At 31.8% G+C, this 18,898-nt stretch overlaps 2 protein-coding genes across 8 annotated transcripts in view; both read right to left on the bottom strand.

Moving 5' to 3' along the window:
* The window catches only part of LOC125839130 (cytochrome P450 CYP72A219-like), a 96,642-nt gene that overhangs the window by 3,641 nt on the left and 74,103 nt on the right, over positions 1 to 18,898 (bottom strand). The window contains exons 1-6 of one of the 7 annotated variants that reach the window (XM_049518099.1): positions 10,987 to 11,341; positions 9,850 to 10,070; positions 9,527 to 9,771; positions 9,032 to 9,416; positions 7,892 to 8,316; positions 7,685 to 7,739 (exon numbers count right to left, since the gene is read on the bottom strand). In XM_049518099.1, coding sequence (XP_049374056.1) covers position 7,739; positions 7,892 to 8,316; positions 9,032 to 9,416; positions 9,527 to 9,771; positions 9,850 to 10,070; positions 10,987 to 11,290 — 1,581 coding nt within the window. In that variant the 5' untranslated portion in view covers positions 11,291 to 11,341 and the 3' untranslated portion in view covers positions 7,685 to 7,738. Of the gene's footprint in view, positions 1 to 548; positions 2,937 to 3,551; positions 3,937 to 4,081; positions 4,327 to 4,900; positions 5,122 to 5,569; positions 5,914 to 7,567; positions 8,317 to 9,031; positions 9,417 to 9,526; positions 9,772 to 9,849; positions 10,071 to 10,986; positions 11,342 to 18,898 lie in introns of those variants that run through there. The other 6 variants (XM_049518100.1, XM_049518101.1, XM_049518098.1 and 3 more) reach the window with 6 other exon arrangements.
* On the bottom strand, positions 12,123 to 15,787 carry LOC125839137 (cytochrome P450 CYP72A219-like). The gene is made up of 5 exons (XM_049518115.1): positions 15,508 to 15,787; positions 14,476 to 14,696; positions 13,832 to 14,076; positions 13,045 to 13,429; positions 12,123 to 12,548 (listed from the first exon to the last, which is right to left on the bottom strand). The coding sequence occupies exons 1-5, from the start codon at positions 15,785 to 15,787 to the stop codon at positions 12,123 to 12,125; spliced, it is 1,557 nt and encodes a 518-aa protein (XP_049374072.1).

Below are 18,898 nucleotides of genomic sequence, written 5' to 3'. Positions count from 1 at the left end.
AATATTTAATGTCTCTATCAACATTTTATCCACGTTGGATCTCACTTATTTGGCAAAAAAACCCACAAAAGATGTTCAATATTTCTTAAATTTTGTATCCAGTTAAACTACACCACATAATTTAGGACAAAGGGGAGTATGATTTATTGCATTTTCCACAAAGAAATTTCAAGAACAAAATCACTAATGAAAGCAAATAAGAAAGGCATAATACATAAAAGTACCCTTCAACTTGACTTCAGCTGACATCTATATCCTTCAACTTTGGGTGTGCACAAGTAGACACTTAAACTTGTATAAAATTAGCAAATAGACACATTCATCTTACGTGGCATCTTACATGGCAATTTTGTGTCGTACATGGTGTCCTATGTGTATTATACCATGTAGGACATGTGTGCTTTCTTGTATAATTTTATACAAGTTTAAGTGTATCCTTGTGCACACCCAAAGTTGAACGACATAGATGTCAGTTGAATTCATTCGGGAATTTTACCAAACAGTTGATACGCATTACTCAACTCACGTTTCTAAACACAGAAACATACCATTTTTGTTGATGGAATCAAGGTAAAAGGGGATGAGCCTTTGAGCTATATCATCGGAGAAATTGATGGGCTTAGATTTGGCTTCAATGACACTTTCTGTGAATTCCTTCAAATCTCCATAGAGTAATTTGTATTGATTTCCCTTAAGACCACTCTTTCTTAAGTATTTCTCAAGTTTCATTGGCTTAAACCATGCCCAATTCAACACTTTCCATGTATATACCAACAAAAAAGCAACACAGATTGTTGTTATCATGATTCTCAACATCTCCATTTTAACAAGTGACAACTCTATGAAAGGCTTTTCGATCTCAGCTGCTTCCTCTTAATTAACATCATATTATATAGTATATAATTTCACTAAAATTTCTAATAGCGATACATACTACTATATAGTAGTACAACTAGTAAGTAAATGAACGAAAGTCAAATGCAAGTAGTTATAGAACTATGTGTGTGACTTTCATTCATTTTCTTACTAGCTATAGTAATATGTGGTAGTATGGACCGCTATTCAAAATTTTAGTGAAACACTAAATTTGTTATTTCAGACGCTTTTGTTGAAAAATATTAATTGAAGTGGTACCACAAGAATAGTCTAACATCACAACACAATGCACTAACTCATCAACATCACTAGCTATAGGAGACTATTAGCTAACTAAGATGGAGAACCTCACTTTTTTTTTCACACATATGAAATTTGAATTCTACCTAGCAAAATGCGTGAAATACATCCAAGTCATGCGGATCGAGGTACAATTCAAGTGTTTATTTGTATCTTTCACTTTGTGTTTGTGCCTCTTTTTTATTTGTGTTTATGTTTTATAAGTTATTGTCTTTAATTTGACGGATTCATATATGTTTTCTGAATGAGTTGAAGGTTCGCCTTACTTAGGTACATAAAGGTTCGCATAGTAGTTATTTTATTTCTAATAAATTGTTAACTTGTCTTCATTTGGTAAAATTTTGACATTTGCTCCTAATTAGAGATATCGTCCTTTCACACATTATCTCCATTTGTTTTCATATAAATTTACCATACTCAATATTTGGTTTATCTTTTCTTTGTATTCATCTATATTACTGATATTTCCAATCCCTAGCTAGTTTTGTTGAACTTGGAATTTTCTTGTGTAGATATAATTAAGGAGTGATGCTGACGTTTTGTAACTAAAGATGATGCAATAAGTGAAACAGCTCATAATAAATTTCTCCATATAATATTTTTTTTCAGGCAGTAAATTTATTATCTCTAATTAATATGTAATAAGATATTTTTATGTAAGTTAGATATGTTCTAATTAATTCTTTTGATTTATGAGGAAAAGTTTACCAAAGAAATTTGTGAATAGTTTATATATGTCAGAGTATATGAGGAAAAATGTGAGGTTCTCCATCTAATTAGTTAGCTAATAGTCTCCTAAATCTAGTGATATTGATGAGTTAGGGCATTGTCTTGTGATGTTAGACTATTCTTGAGGTACCACTTGAATTCGTATTTTTTCAACAAAAGCGTCTAAAGTAAGAAATTCAGTGTTCCACTAAACTTTCAAATAGCTATAGGAGACTATTAGCTAACTAAGATGGAGAACCTCACTTATTTTCAGAAAGGAGCTAAAACTAAAACTAAAATCTCAGATAAATAAGAAATTTGAATCTTACCTGACAAAATGTGTGAAATACACCCAAGTCACGCTCGTCGAGGTAAAATTCAAGTAATTATTTGTTCAAGTTTGGGATAGTTAAAGTGCCTACTTGTGCACTAGCAAAATTAAACATACAAAGTTAAAGTGCCTACTTGTGCACTAGCAAAATTAAGCATATAAAGTTAATGTGTCTACTTGTGCACTAGCAAAATTAAACATACAAAGTTAAAGTGCCTACTTCTGCACCAGTATATCGATCATCCAAATGATGCATGTAGATCAACGTACAACACCAATGACGAAAAATATCATCTTAAAGTTTGTGCATAAGCAGAGGAGCACCATACTGAGGATGAATAGTCACTACTGCAAATGGAGCATGTGTATATGATGGTGAGAGTTCAAAGGAGAACCTTTGTAGTATCATTGCTATCGCCATTTTTGCTTCCATCATTGCAAAGTTTTGTCCGATGCAAACACGCGGTCCCCAGCTAAATGGGATAAATGAGACTTGTCCTTTCATTGCGTTTGACACTCCTTCACGGAATCTTTCTGGTTTGAATTCCTTCGCGTCTTCACCCCATATCTCCTTATCATAATGTACTAGGATTGTGGGTATAATGAGTAGCACTCCAGCTGGTAGATTTAGCTCCCTCAATTTCACTTCCTCTTCAGTCCTTCTACCAAATATTGGCAATGGAGGGAATAGCCTTAACGTCTCGTACAAGATCATCGTTACCTAAGGGAAAGAGTATTGCATAAGTTGACAGTAGAATGAGAGTGTTTGGGTAAAGCTTTAACCAAATTGCTTTTAACCCAAAATTAACCAAAAGCTGTAAGTTGATTAGCCTCAACTGAAGATTTTTAATTTCTGCTTATAACTTTAAAAGCACTTTTGGTCTGACCAAAATTTCTTCAAGTACTATTTTATCGCTACTGTATTTCGAAATCCAGTAAATATATTTCAAAACAGCACGACTAACTCCCTCTCCATTCCTTTCCGTTGTCCATCCTTCTCCTTGTAAATATACTTTCTTATTTATATCTTTTGTGAATAGCTTTCAGAGCATTTAGTCATTTTAACACAAATGCTTATGGACACTTTTTTACCAAACATGTTAGTTGTGTATGCTTCTATCCTAACACATAAATGTCAATTTGTAAAATCAATTTCAACACATAAAATTGGTTTCCAACACTTAATGTTTATCAATTACCCTTAATTAGTTAAGCCCACCGGGGTCTTAGTTCACTTCTTGTCAACTTCGGCAGTCCTGTAGAATCACTATATTGAGGACACAAAGCGTACTCATTAAGAGATTGGAAGAAAAGAACTTGTGTGAAAAGTACTTACAATTTTCAAGCGATTTAGTCCTTCCAAATCTGGTTTATTATTTCCAAAGACCTGCAACACCTCCTCTCTGGCACGTACTTGCCACTCCGGATGTAAGCAGAGCAAAATCATTGTCCATACGAGTAATACTGAAGTTGTCTCTTGTCCAGCAAAATAGAATAGTTTGCACTCGTCTACCACGTCTGATATAGTCATTCCAAAATCTTTTCTACCATGAAGTTCGATTTCTTTCAAATTGGATTCGAGTAATATACCCAATAAGTCATCTTTACTTGTCTCCCCTGCTTCCATTGCCCTCAATCTTTTGTCAATGATACACCTAATTGTCCTTTGAATTTCCTTTTCGATTTCCAGCATTCTTTTGTTTCTTTTAGTAGGCAAGAACCTATATGAACAAGTTTATTCAAACAAGAAAAGTCTATTAGTAGAAAAATTGTTAAGAAGATTTTTCAAATTTAATTACAGAGAGATTTTGCAAGCACAAAAGAAAGTTTTGAATGTGGAAATGTGATGCACATAAATTGTTGTACCTTGATCCTGGTATATAAATTGATTGTCCTTTTTCGATTACATACTCAGCTTGTTCTTTCTGAAGTTCAAATACTGTTCTTCCTTCTTCATAGCTACTCCCAAATGCTGTACGAGATATGACTTCACTACTCATTATTTGAAGGTCTGGCCATACATCAAGTTCGAATGATGTTCCCGTTGGAACAAATTCCTCCCATTTGCTTAGCATTTCACTACAACTCATATAAAATGCCGGCAGCATATGCTGTAAATATAAAAACCAGCAAGTGCTTGTTATAAATGGATAACTTCTTAATGTTAATTAAGCCATCTAAATAAGCAATACTAAGTCAAAGGTATATAAAATTTACCATGTTATCTAAATTTGGTTCTCTCCTTGATTCAATTAGTTGTCTTACTTCCCTTCTAAGTCACTTTAAAAAAGAACGTCACTTTCCATATTTAGTAGTAATTCTTTTAATTCCAATATCCCACATTGAATGTTTAGACCACAAGATTCAAAGGATATTTTTGTACATTATACATCTTTAGTTTAAGAGTACAAGATTCTAAAGTCTCCCTTATTTTCTTAAACATTGCCCGTGCCCAATTAAACTACAATAACAATAACATACCTAGTGTAATCCCACAAGTGAGGTCTGAAAAGGGTGGTGTGTGCATAGACCTTACCCCTACCTAGTAAAGGTAGAAAGGTCAAGTATAGCAATTCAAAACAAGTTTGAAAAAGCAATACAGTAACGACGAAATCACGTTGAAAATAATGGAGAAAAGAACAGTAACAACATAAAAATATAACGGAAGGAGTAATAAAGTAGAACCTTTAACTTCTCTACATGGAAGACGGGATTGATGATTTTTCTGTGTTTGGCCCATTTGTCTCCCTCAATGTTTGCTAGACCTTGAGCCAATAACTTGGTCATTGGATTGGGATGATTTTGCTTTAGATACACATAATTCTTTGTGAAAATCTCCTTTAAATGTTCAGGATCTGTGATCAATATAACTGGATATGGGCCTAACCACATAAAAGAACTTTTACCTGCAAGTATCTCTTAGTTATTGCTATGATTTATTGTTTTTTTTCAGAAAAGGAATTTCAACAACAAAATCACTAATGAAATTCACAAACAAGGAATAGGCATTTCACGCACCCAATGATCTTGCCTAGTGGTTAATTGTTGAAGTGTCTGACCATCTCATCTGAGCGTACTTTTATTATTTAATTATATTCTCAACATTAATGAAGTAATTGAAAGTCATGAGATCTCAGGTTCAATCCTAACAGAGACAATAACACTAGGTGATTCTTCTTATCTAACCTAGCTTCAATGGACAAATTAGTCAAGGTGTACGAAAGCTGAGCCGGACACCCCGGTCATTAAAAAAAAAAGGAATAAACATTTCACAACTTCATCAAAAGTTTATTCAGGCATTTTACCAAACAGTTGATACACATTACACAACATCTTTGTAACAAAGAAACATACCATTTTTGTTGATGGAGTCAAGGAAAAAGGGGATGAGCCTTTGAGCTATATCATCAGAGAAATTGATAGGCTTAGATTTGGCTTCTACTATACTTTTTGTGAGTTCATTCAAATCTCCATAGAGTAACGTGTATGGATTTCCTTTTAGACCATTTTGTCTAAAGTATTTCTCCAATTTCTTTGGTCTAAACCATGCCCAATTTAACACCTTCCATGTATAAATTAATAAAATTGCAACACATATTGTTGCTATTATGTTGCTCAACATCTCCATTTTCACAAATCACAAAGCTTCTCTCAACTGCTTCCTCTTACTTGTAATACAAAAATGACCATAAATCAAAGGGAATCTTTCTTGCTAATTTTAAATGGGGTGAGATATTTCAATTTATTTAAAACGTAAACATTTGATTCTTAAGTTTATATTTTGTATAATTTTTAGAGATGCACAAGTAATTTTAGACTATGATCAAAATCTCAAGACACTGATTAACTAAACTAAGGTTTTATTACCCCTAAACTCATTTTTTGTAATTTTGTACATCTTTTGGCTTACATGACACACTCTGTGACTCCATGCAGTTGAGGCACATGAGAGATATTTGGATGTCACGTAAGCCAAAAAGGGGTACAAAATTACAAAAAAAATAAAATGAGTTCAAAGGTAATAAAACCTTAGTTTAGTTAAGATGTGTCTCTGGAGTTTCGTTCATAATTTAGAGATTGTTTGTACTATGTGATATTTTATTATTATTATTTTACACTTTGCAAAAAAAATAAAAAATCATGTTCAAGTTAAGAGATTGTTTGTACTATGTGAAAAAATGATGCTACTATTGTTGACTAGTGGATCTTGATAACAATATGTATATTTGAAAATTTGTAATTGTAAATATATTTAGTTATAAAAGAAATATAGTGATACATGATTTATCAATATGGTGCATTAGTATACTTTGATATCTTGTTTAGAAATCACGATTTTCTCATTTAATAAGATTGCATAAGAACTTATTTTTATTTTTTTGATAGTTTTCATAATTTGTGGGATTTTCTATGAGAAAAACATATTACTAGTGAAATCAAAATTTCAATTCAATCTGATTTCAAATCATGTCCAAATAAAATCTTAATCTCCTTAGTCTTTAAACCATTCATTATCAAGAATTTAAGGGATAAATAAGAATTTTCTGTCCTTAATTTGAGATCTCAAAGTTTGACATAGATTTTTTTTAGGACATTTCCCCCTTTACTGAATCATATGCAATATAAATGTAAATTAATTGAAGCTCCAATATAAATATCGAGCATCGATAAGAAATTAATTTAAAAAATTACCAATCTTGCTATGCATGTTTAGTAAGTATTTTTTTTTCATAATCTTGTCATGTCTCTGGTCCTGTCCAGCCAACAGGACAAGCCCTACCTTACATCATCCCATTTATGTCTTTATTTTATTATTTCTTTTGTCCTAGTTTCCATCCTATCTTTGTTGTTGTTCAACCTTTTTCAATATATTTTATATACAACTTTTGTACTAATGATCTGAAAATACTAAACTAAGATAGGGCATCTACTTACTATATACTATTAAGTTAGAAAGATAAATATGTTGTTTAAATGGCTCTTTTGCTTACAAAAACAAAACAAAACAAAACAAAAGTAGTTGTGTGATTGTGATTTATGACCTCTCTTGATTCCATCAAAATATGCTAGTACTAGTTTAGAGATCCAAATTGAATAATAAGGTTATGGCCCAAAGAAAATAAAATAAAAAACTTAACGTGGCATAATACATAGATAAACAACTATCTTGAAATACTTTAATTTTGAAAATCCACGTCTAGACACCTCAACTCATTACCCGTGTATCTGGTGGACACTCAATGCTAATGTGACACATAAATTTTGATGGTACATAGATATGCATCGTCAAAGTTGGGAGTGTTGAATTTCAACTGACGCCAAGTTAAGATATCTATTTATGTATCAAACTATCAACAAAGTACAGAACACTTTAGAAACATAGCAGTAGTTGTTTTGGTTGATTCCTACATATGGACAAACCAAAATGAACATAGAGGTGCAATAGAAATATATATATATATATATGTTCTACACAACTTTAAGAAGAAACTTCTGCTCCACCAAGAGGCCATATGAAGTTCATCAGAGAAGACCTATGATTAATTGACCAATTAATTTTGATAATGTTAACCAAGCTGCAATTTAACGTTAACGTTTAAATTCGAAGCATGACTTCAGTCATCATGTGACAAATTAGTATCGATCATACAACACCAATGGTGTAAAATATCATCTTAGAGTTTGCGCATAAGCAGAGGAGCACCATACTGAGGATGAATAGTCACTACTGCAAATGGAGCATGTGTATATGATGGAGAGAGTTCAAAGGAGAACCTTTGTAGTATCATTGCTATTGCCATTTTTGCTTCCATCATCGCAAAGTTTTGTCCAATGCAAATTCGAGGTCCCCCACCAAATGGAATAAACGAGAATTGTCCTTTGGTTGCCTTTGACACTCCTTCACTAAATCTTTCTGGTTTGAATTCCTTTGCGTCTTCACCCCATATTTCCTTATCATAATGTACTAAGATTGCGGGTACTATGAGTATCACTCCAGCTGGTAGATTTAGCTCTCCCAATTTCACTTCTTCTTTATTCGTTCTACCAAATGTTGGTAATGGGGGGAATAGCCTTAGCGTCTCGTACAAGATCATGGTCACCTGTGAAAAAAGAATTGCATAAGTTGGCAGAAGAATTACAAGGTGTGGCTAAAAGCTCTAACAAACTTACAAATATTTCTTTTGGCACCAAAAGTGCTCACAAGTCAAAAGCTATAAGTTGATCACCCTTAATTTATGATTTTTCTGCTAAGCATATTTTGTCTGGCCAACAAAACGACGAGCCCGTTTGGATTGGCTTAAAAGTTGGTCAAACCTACTTTTAAGTCAGTTTTTGACTTCTGGAAGTGTTTGACAAATATAAAAAATAACTTAAAATAAGTCAGAAATTACTTAAAATAAGTTACGAAGTGTTTGGCAAGGTAAAAAATGACTTAAAATAAGTCTCCCCTTACTCTTTTTTTTTTACTTAAAAGTCATTTCACTTTTACTTTTTATTTTTGACTTAAAAGCTACTTTTTTTTAAGCCAATCCAAATGGGCTCGACTCCATTCCATTTCCGTTGTTGTCCTCTGAGGAAAAATGCTTTAAAATTTATGTCTTTTATAGTTAACTTTAAAGGCATTTTAATAAAAAGTTTATGAACATTCTTTTACCTAACAATCAACTTTATACTTCTATCCAAACACGTAATTGTTTTTTCGGGCTCTTGGTTCACTTTTTATCAACTTCGCGGATCCTATGGGACCACTATATTGAGGGCACAAAACATACTATCGAAAAGATTGGAAGAAAAGAACTTGTGAACAGTACTTACTATTTTCAAGCGACCAAGTCCTTCCAAATCTGGTTTATCATTTCCAAATACCTGCAACACCTCCTCTCTGGCACGTACTTGCCACTCTGGATGTAAGCACAACAAAATCATTGTCCAGACGAGCAACACTGAAGTGGTCTCTTGTCCAGCAAAATAGAATAACTTGCACTCTTCAATCACTTCAATTGTTGTCATTCCGAAATCTTTGCTTCCGTGTTGTTCAATTTCTTTCATATTGGATTCAAGTAATATGCCTAATAAGTCATCTTTACTAGTCTCCCCTCCTTCCATTGCCCTCAATCTTTTGTCAATGATACGCCTAATTGTTGTTTGAATTTCCTTTTCAATTTCCAGCATTCTTTTGTTTCTTTTTGTAGGTAAGAACCTATACAACAGTCATTTAGCAGAAAGGCAGAGTACAGCTTCTGTTGTATTGTACTTATGTAACGACAAATAAAAGGTAAACGTGGAAATATGATAAATAAATTATTGTACCTAGATCCAGGTATATAAATTGAGCGTGCTACTTCCATTACATGCTCAGCTTGTTCCTTCTGAAGTTCAAATACTATTCTTCCTTCTTCATAGCTACTTCCAAATGCTGTGCGAGAAATGACTTCGCCGGTCATCATTTCAAGGTCTGGCCATACATCGATCTCAGTTGATGTTTCCTTTGGAACAATCTCCTCCCATTTGCTTATCATTTCACTACAACACACGTAAAATGCTGGCAGCATATGCTGTACAAAACAAATGAGAAAACCAGCAGTACTTGTTATAAATGGATAACTTCAATAGAAAAAAAAAAAAGTATTAACCTTTAACTTCTCAACATGGAAGGTAGGATTGATGATTTTTCTGTGTTTGGCCCATTTGTCCTCCTCAAGCATTACAAGACCTTTAGCCAATAACTTGGTCAATGGATTGGGATGAGTTTGCTTTAGATACACATAATTCTTTGTGAAAATCTCCTTTACATGTTCAGGATTCGTGATCAACACAATTGGGTAGGGGCCTAGCCAGATGAAAGAACTTTTACCTGCGAGTAACGCTAGCTTAATAGAGGATGAAACAAATGAAAGAAACAGAGAAGGACATTTTAACTAGACTATCTTCATTATGTTACTAATGATTTTAATGGTACCTAATGTTATTATGCATCTCTTTTAGAGGAATTATATGCAATTTGAAGGGCAAAGAACAAAATCATCAGGAAATAACTGTAAAACCAAGCAATCAACTCGATTAGGCATTTTTTCGACTAACAAAATCACTAATGAAAGTAAACATGAAATAAGCCTTTCACAACTTAATCAAACAGTTCATTCAGACATTTTAACAAACAGGTAATAGGCATTTCAAAAACTAAATCAAACAGTTTATTCAGGCATTTTACCAAACAGGAAATAGGCATTTCACAAATTAGTTAAATAGGTTAAAGATATTTTTTTTTAATAATTTATTTTTCTGACAAATTTTTTTTGACTCAAATGTCACTATCATCATTTAATTCAGCACTTTCTCACGTCAGCACGAGTGTATTATATATATATATATTTGGTTACAGCTGTGTGTGTTAGACAAGCTCATCTCAATATCTACACAAAGTCTTGATTAATATCAATCTGATATATACTTTTACATAATTGTGAGGATAGATTTTTGTCACTATACTAAAAAAAAATAAAAAAAAAATTGACATTAAAATCAGGACCACATAAAAGAACAAAAGTAAATTAACCAAAAAAAAAAAACACTAGCTTCTTTAATTACTTCCTTGTCCAATTAATATGACTCACTTTTTTAATCAGTCCTAAAAGAAAATTTATATTTATAGTCACATATACATTTACGACTTATTTTAAATCATAAATTTTAAAAAATATTTCTTAAATTTCATATCAAATCAAATAATATCGCATAAATTGAAACAGAGCGGAGGAAGAGAAACATACCATTTTTGTTGATGGAGTTGAGGAAAAAAGGGATGAGTCGTTGAGCTATATCATCAGAGAAATTGATAGGCTTAGACTTTGCTTCAACTATACTTTTTGTCAAATCATTCAAATCTCCATAGAGTAGCTTATATGGATTTCCTTTTAGACCTCTTTGCCTTAAGCAATTTTCCAATTTTTTTGGCCCAAACCATGCCCAATTCAACACTTTCCATGTATAGAACAACAAAATTGCAACACAAATTGTTGCTATAATTATGTTGTAAGAAATCTCCATTGATCTCATATATGATAAAAACTCCATTGAAAGGGGTTCTCTTACTTGCTTTCTCTTTATTAACTACAGTATATAATATAAAAATGATTAGTCAAAGGAATAGTTCTTTGCTATTATAAAATTATAATAAATGGGGTGGGCCCGGATGAAGCAAGCCAAGTCTTTAGTCGACAAAATCGTTTTATTCCTAATCAATATCCCGATTCGATTTTAAGTATTATCGGTTTTCGATTTTAAATATGCTAAATTGATAATCAAATCAATAAGATATTTGTTATCATTTTTTGGTTTTTTAACGGTTCGATTTTTGGTTTAACCAATAAGAAAATATTTTCAAAACAAATATATGACTTGTCCAATAATTTGACACGATACACGCATACATCGAAACAAGCAAATCAGACTAAATTGCAACAATAAAGACTAAACTAATACTAAAACCTAAAAGAAAATGCAGAGGCTAGAGTTAAGTAATGTTTAATTGTATAAGGTCATTATAGTTATAGCGTAATATAATGATTATATTAATATTTATTTTTATATTTATGCCTGACTAAAAATTAATATAGTAAATTATTATATTCTTAATGGGGTTACTGGTTAACCCAGTAAGTTAATATTAAAAAATCAATATCGAACCGATAACCTAATAATTTATTTTTATAAAATCATTAAATAACTGTTAACACAATCACCCAATATAATAAACCAATAACATTTTTCTGATTTGATTTATCAGTCAATTCGGTTTTTACACACCCCTATATCCTTATATGCAAATAGTAAAACGTTCAATTGAACCTATAAAATTCGTCTTCTTACAAAACAACTGGCCAGGTTCATTAATTTGTCACCAAAACTAGAGCCTCTGCAGAAGTAAAGGAGCACCAAACTTAGGCTGCAAAGCTACAATACAATGTGGAACATGTGTATAAGATGGAGAGAGCTCAAACTCGAATCGTTGTAGAATCAAAGCTATAGCCATTTTTGCTTCTAACATCGCAAAGTTTTGTCCAATGCATATTCGTGGTCCTGCTCCAAATGGAAAAAACGTCATTTGTCCCTTTGTCGCCTTTAAAACACCTTCCTTGAATCTCTCTGGCTTGAACTCCTCTGCATCTTCGCCCCATATTTGTTTGTCGTGATGCAATAAGATCGTTGGTATAAATAGCAATGATCCATTTGGTAGATACAAATTTCCTAATTTAGTTTCTTCATTAGTTCTCCTGATACGAGTTGCTAGTGGTGGATAAAGTCTTAAGGATTCGTACAAAATCATCGTTACCTGAAAAATACATTTCAAATACTTATGTCTAGCTTCACCATTGTACCCTCTATGGATATATTAAATCTTAAACACGTTTAATGAAATTTATGAATTCCCTACTATCTCTATAAATATGTAAGTTATTCCCAATTGATGAAAATAATGGATCTTATCCTCTCGGACTAAATCCAAGATCTAGAGTCAGTTAGTCCGAACTAAGAGTGATCACATAACATGCACGCGTATCATTTTTTTTACTAAATCCAGGATCTAGAGTCAGTTAGTCCGAATTGAGAGTGACCACATAATATGTATGCATATCAAGTTTTTGACTAAATCCAGAATCTAGAGTCAGTTAGTTCGAACGGAGAGTGATCACATAATATGTATGCATATCAAATTTTCTTCATATATGTAAAAGAGATAAGTTAGTTCATAATCAGTTGAACCTACAGAACCCGTCCTAAATATATATATCATGTGTCAATGTATGAGTTGTGTTGAAAGAACTTACGATTTTCAACCGACTTAACTCATCAAAAGCTGGTTGATCACTTCCAAAGGCTTGCAAAACTTCCTCTCTGGCTTTTGCCTGCCAATCTTGATGTCTAGATAACAAAATCATAGTCCAGACAAGCCACACTGAAGTGGTTTCTTGTCCAGCAAAATAAAATAATTTGCATTCTTGAATTACTTCATTGATAGTTAATCCAAATTCTTTGCTTCCTTGTTCTTCGATTTCGTTGGAATTTGATTCTAGTAATGTACCTAATAAGTCATCACCAAACTCCTGCCCTGCTTCTTTTGCCTTTAATCTGTTGTCAATTAGACGCCTTATCGATTCTTGAACTTCTTTTTCAGTTTCTTTCATTTTCTTGTTGCTTTTGGTGGGCAAAAATCTACATGTTAAAAGTTTTAGTAAGTTGAGAAAAAGAAAAACACATATATTGCATGTCTAGAGGTGCAAAATCAAGCAAAGGTTGATTCAGGATTTAAACTTTACGAGTTCAACCTTACACTGAATTCATATGAATCCATAGCCAAAAGGTTACATCCACCTCAAAGATCAATCTATTATTTAGCAGCTCGTCCAAGTTTAAACAAATTGGACCATAATACAACAACAACATACCCATTGACACCCCACAAAGTGATGCTCAGGAGGGTAGAGTGTACACAGACCTTATCTCAACCCACTCATTTGTCACCTCTATTAACAATAGTTGAATTGGTGCTCGATGTAGATAACTCTAAACGAGTAAGAATATTGCAGATCCATAACTTTAGTCGTAATTACGTACCTTGATCCTGGAATATAAATGGAATTGAACTGTTTCATAATAATCTCAGCTTGTTCTTTTTGAAGTTCAAATATTCTTCTTCCTTCTTCATAGCTACTACCAAATGCCGTACGCGAAATCATATCACTTGTTAATTTTTGAAATTGAGGCCAAATATCCAACTCTTTTGATCTTTCATCTGGGACAATTTGTTCCCATTCTTTAAGCATCTCAATGCAGCTTAAGTAAAAAGCTGGCAACATAAGCTACTTGCAAAACAAAAGAAAAAAATGCATCTCATTAGCTATATAAGCGGATACAAGATTTTAATTCTATCGATTCATTGCAAGTTTAGATATAATATTTGTTGAAATTTTACTATTCTTTCTACCTAGATATCTATGCTTTGAATGAAAATATTGAGTTCAGATGAATCTTCTATCCAAGTGGTGTATCCGCCCGTGGTTGTGAGTGTTTTGTGTCATGGACTTTTTAGGAGGAAGTGGTTTTAGACCATTTAGGGGAGTTTTAAACACGCGGGTTTCATATCATGAATGTACAAACGACACGTGTCTGACATTCATTGATTTGATGTAAATACTCAGTCAGGTCAGTTATTACAAAAAAAAAAAAATGTGTTTAGACAAAATAAGGTAGAGTAGAACCTTCAACTTCTCCATGTGGAAAGCTGGTTTTAAGATCTTTCTATGTTTTGCCCATTTATCTTCTTCATAGTTTGCTATGCCTCTAGCCAACAAATTGGCCACTGGATTGTTGTGGTGAGGCTTTTGATAAACATAATTCTTAGCAAATATCTCTCTAATTTGCTCACTTTCCATTATTAGTATCATTGGTTTTGGCCCAAACCATACAAAACAATTTTTCCCTGCATATAAACACAATCTTTTTGAGTCCACAAAAGCTTCCATTCACAACTTAAAGCCAGAATTTTCATTAAGAGGTTCAAAATATGAAGAAGTACGTAGAAGGGAGTTCAACATCTACTATATATACATAAAAATAATTTTAACCAATATAAACAGTGTAATTTTCCAAACCCTTACTAGCTCCCCCCCCCCCCCCCCGGTTGATTGGACACTTACTACATCAAAAATGATCTTTAGCGGCAATTAATTAACGATAATAGCTCAATTGCCGCTAAATATGTATTTTTAGCGGCAATTAGTGCTCTTTGTATATGTACCTAAAGCCTTTAGCGACATTGGATCTAATGACACTTAACTAATGCCGGTAAAGACTTTAACACTCTTTATAAATGTGTCTACTTATTGCCGTTAAAAGTTGTTTTTGTTGTAGTGACTGAGTTTGAGAAAGAAAGAAAGAGTTTTGAAACTCATGGTCTTAAATAAGTCATACACATTTGTGTGGCAACAAATCAATCTCATTAAGAATAAGACGGAAAAATTGAAGTTAAAATTGTCTCTAAATAAAGAAGTACAACATTGTTTTTTGAGGCAGATTTAACAGGGAAGTATATATGACACATAAATTGGGAGAGTAGTATAAGCTATGAGTTCAACCGACAATAGTTTTCACTCAAACTCTGTATATGTGTTAAGAAATCAACTAAATACATACATATTAAATCTTGAACACAAAAAACACAATAGTCTAGCGGAATCAATAGCCTCTGAACTCATAAAGTTCAAATTTGCTTCTAATTTTAGAAGACTTACCATATTTATTAATGGTTTGAATAAAATAAGGAATGATTCTTGGTGCTATATCATTTGAAAGATTATTAATAGGCTTGGATTGTGCTTCCTTGATGCTCTTAGAGAACTCTTCCAAGTCTCCATGGAGTAGCCTATAAGAATTCCCACATAAGCCTTGTTGTCCAAGAAACTTCTCCAATTTTTTTGGCCTAAACCATGCCCAATTCAACACTTTCCATGTATATACCAACAAAATTGTAACAAAAATTGTTGCTATAATCATGTTATTGAGGGTCTCCATTTTTTTAATTTTTGGTATCAGACAGGTTTATGACCTTTGTTTTAATTAAACATATAATTTTAACTCATATATAAGACAACAACAAGGGAATCTACATATTTGTAGAAATCTAGATACCTTGTATTTTAACTAAAGTAGAGCCAGAATTTAAAGTTTATAGAATCTGAATTCTGGTCTTTTTAAGTTTATAGAATCTGAATTCTGGTCTTTTTAAGTTTATAGAATCTGAATTCTGGTCTTTTTAAGTTACTGATTTCTAGATTAATAATTTGTACATTCAGATAAATTTTAAGGACGATACAATATTTGAACTAAAGATAGTGAATTCAATAGAACTCATAATCTGCCCCGCCGTTCCAAATACTAAGAGACAAAGCTAGAGGATATGTTATGGAGAGAATTGTGAATATTAGAGATAAAAATGGAGACGAAAAGGACCATACAACCTCAAATGTTGTTGTTTCCCATTGAAATTGTCTTAGCTTATAGACGTTTGAATATGCTACATTATTTGCAAATACTATCGAAATATATTATTTACAAATCAATATTTGTTTTTTTCCCACTATTTAATCTATTTTCATTTCCCGGCCAACTCACTACTCCCTCCGTATATTTTTACTTGTGATGTAGTGAAATTGCATTCTATTTAGTGCTTCTTAAGGAGTGTGCCAAGTCAATACTGAATAAGTAAAGATGGATGAAGGAAATATAATGGTTGTTTTAAAAAAAAAACATTTTTTTTGCACTAACAATACTCTTTCCCTCTCAATTTATGTGATGTTGACTAGGTGCGAAGCTTAAAAAATATGAAAAGACTTCACAGGTTCCAAAACTATCATTAAAATAAATAAATTTTTTAAATAGAATAATATATCTTTATAAACTTTTTGCCAAATAAGTAAGACCCAACACTAATAAAATATTGATAATATTATTAAATATTTATCAAATAAGGAAATATGTTATTCATTTTTAAATTGGGTAAAAAAGAAAGTATTCTGTATAAATTGAGATTAGAAGAAAGGCTAATGCTTTACATCCAAAACTTCGTTTGTCTTTCATTTTTTGTAATTTAGTTTATGTCTTATAAGATGGGTACGTTTGGGTAAGTTAACAAATAAACGATTGCGTGATATATTTTTAAAAGGGAAAATAGTTTGATATATACTTTAATTTTGTCATTAGAGTTGATATATCCTCGTTATAAAAGTAGTGCATATATACTCTTACTGTTATATAAATGACTTACATATACTCCTACAATTACAAAAGGAGCTCACATATACCCTTCATTTAATGGAAGTGAAAAATTAGTTTAAAATTTATATTTTTTACTCTCATTTTTTTAAAAAAACACGTAGGGGTGTTCAAGGTATATTTTAATCCTTTTCATACATAAATTGTTTTGACTATCATTATTTGAGTTTCTTATTCTTATTTTATTTTCTTCTTTCATCTTTAGTGTAAAGAAAAACAATTAAAACTAATTTTTTTGTGGCTATATTATAATTAAAACTATTTTTTCGGGTATATTGTAATTTAGTTTTTGTATTTGTAAAAAAAGGGACATCTATAGTAAATTTTACAAGAAAATTAGTGAAACATAAATAAATTTGACCACCAAAATAATAGCTAAATTAGTCGTTGAAACAAAAAGTAAAAAAATAATACGTGTGAGGAGGATAAAATATACCCCATATGGATTATATATATATATATTTTATTTTATTTTATTTTTTTTAAAAAAATAATTTAAAAATTAAATTAAAATTATTTTTTTCACTTTCATTAAAGGAAAAAGGTTTATATAATAGTGGGGTATATATGAGCCACTTACATAACGAAGGGTATATCGACTCTAAATGACAAAGTTGAAAGACATATCAAGCCTTTTTCCCTTTTTAAAATACCTAGTAAAAAAATTATATTTCTTACATACACATATATTTAATTATAACTCATATATAAGACAACAAGGAAATCTACATATTTGCTGAAATCTAGATACCTTGTATTTTAACTAAAGTAGAGCCAGAATTTGAAGTTTATAGGTTCTGAATTTTGTATTTTAAGTTACTGACTTCTAGATTAATTTGTATATATTAAGATAAATTTTAAGGATCGGCATGTATGAGATTTTCTTTCCTCTATCTATGTCATACTTGGGATTCACTGACAGCCAATTCCAAGTAGATCCTCCCACCCCCTCGCTCCACTTCATTTTCGCTCGTTTTCTCTTTCCTTTTGCCTACAAAAAAAGTTATGAGATTGATTTTGTATGCGATACAATATTTGAACTAAAGATAGTGAATTCAGTGGAACTCGTAATCTGCCCCACCGTTCCAAATACTAAGAGACAAAGCTAGAGGATATTTTATGGAGAGAATTGTGAAAATTAGAGATAAAAATGGAGACGAAAACCTTAAATATTGTTGTTTCCCATTGAAATTGTCTTAGCTTATAGCCGTTTGGATATGCTACATTGTTTGCAAATATTATCGAAATATATTATTTACAAATCAGTATTTGTTTTTTCCCACTATTTAATCTATTTCCATTCCCCGGCCAACACACTATAGAGAAATAGGTAATAATAATATTCTCTCTGTTCATTTTTACTTGTGATTCTCTGTCCCAATTTATATGACAGACTTTCCTTTTTAGTCAGTCTAAAAAGAATGATACATTTTTATATTAAGTAACAATTTAACGATAAAATGTCTATTTTACCTTTAATGAAATGATTTACAGCCACACAAATTTCTATCATTCATTTTGGACCACCAAATTTAAAAGTCTTCCATTCTTTCTTAAACTCCAAATAAAACTACCTCACATAAAATGGGACGGAGGGAGTAGTAAAATTGCATTTTGTTTAGTGCTTTTAAGGAGCGTGCCAAGTCAATACTGAACAAAGATGAACGGAGAAAATATAATGGTTTTTTACAAAAAAAAAATATAGTTTGCGCGAGGGACCATCCTTTCTATTGCTTTGCCCTTCCACACCACATTAATTATGTATCCTCGGAGCAAATTCAATTTTTCTGCACTAACAATTTTCTTTCCATCTCAATTTATGTGATGCAGTTTGACTAGGTGCGAAGTTTA

The sequence above is a fragment of the Solanum verrucosum genome, unplaced genomic scaffold (assembly GCF_900185275.1).
Source record: "Solanum verrucosum unplaced genomic scaffold, falcon-dt-bn FXZP01000526.1, whole genome shotgun sequence".
Classification (NCBI taxonomy): Eukaryota; Viridiplantae; Streptophyta; class Magnoliopsida; order Solanales; family Solanaceae; genus Solanum; species Solanum verrucosum.
Note: the sequence above shows the minus strand (reverse complement) of the source record. Positions and strands in the feature narration are given on the sequence as shown.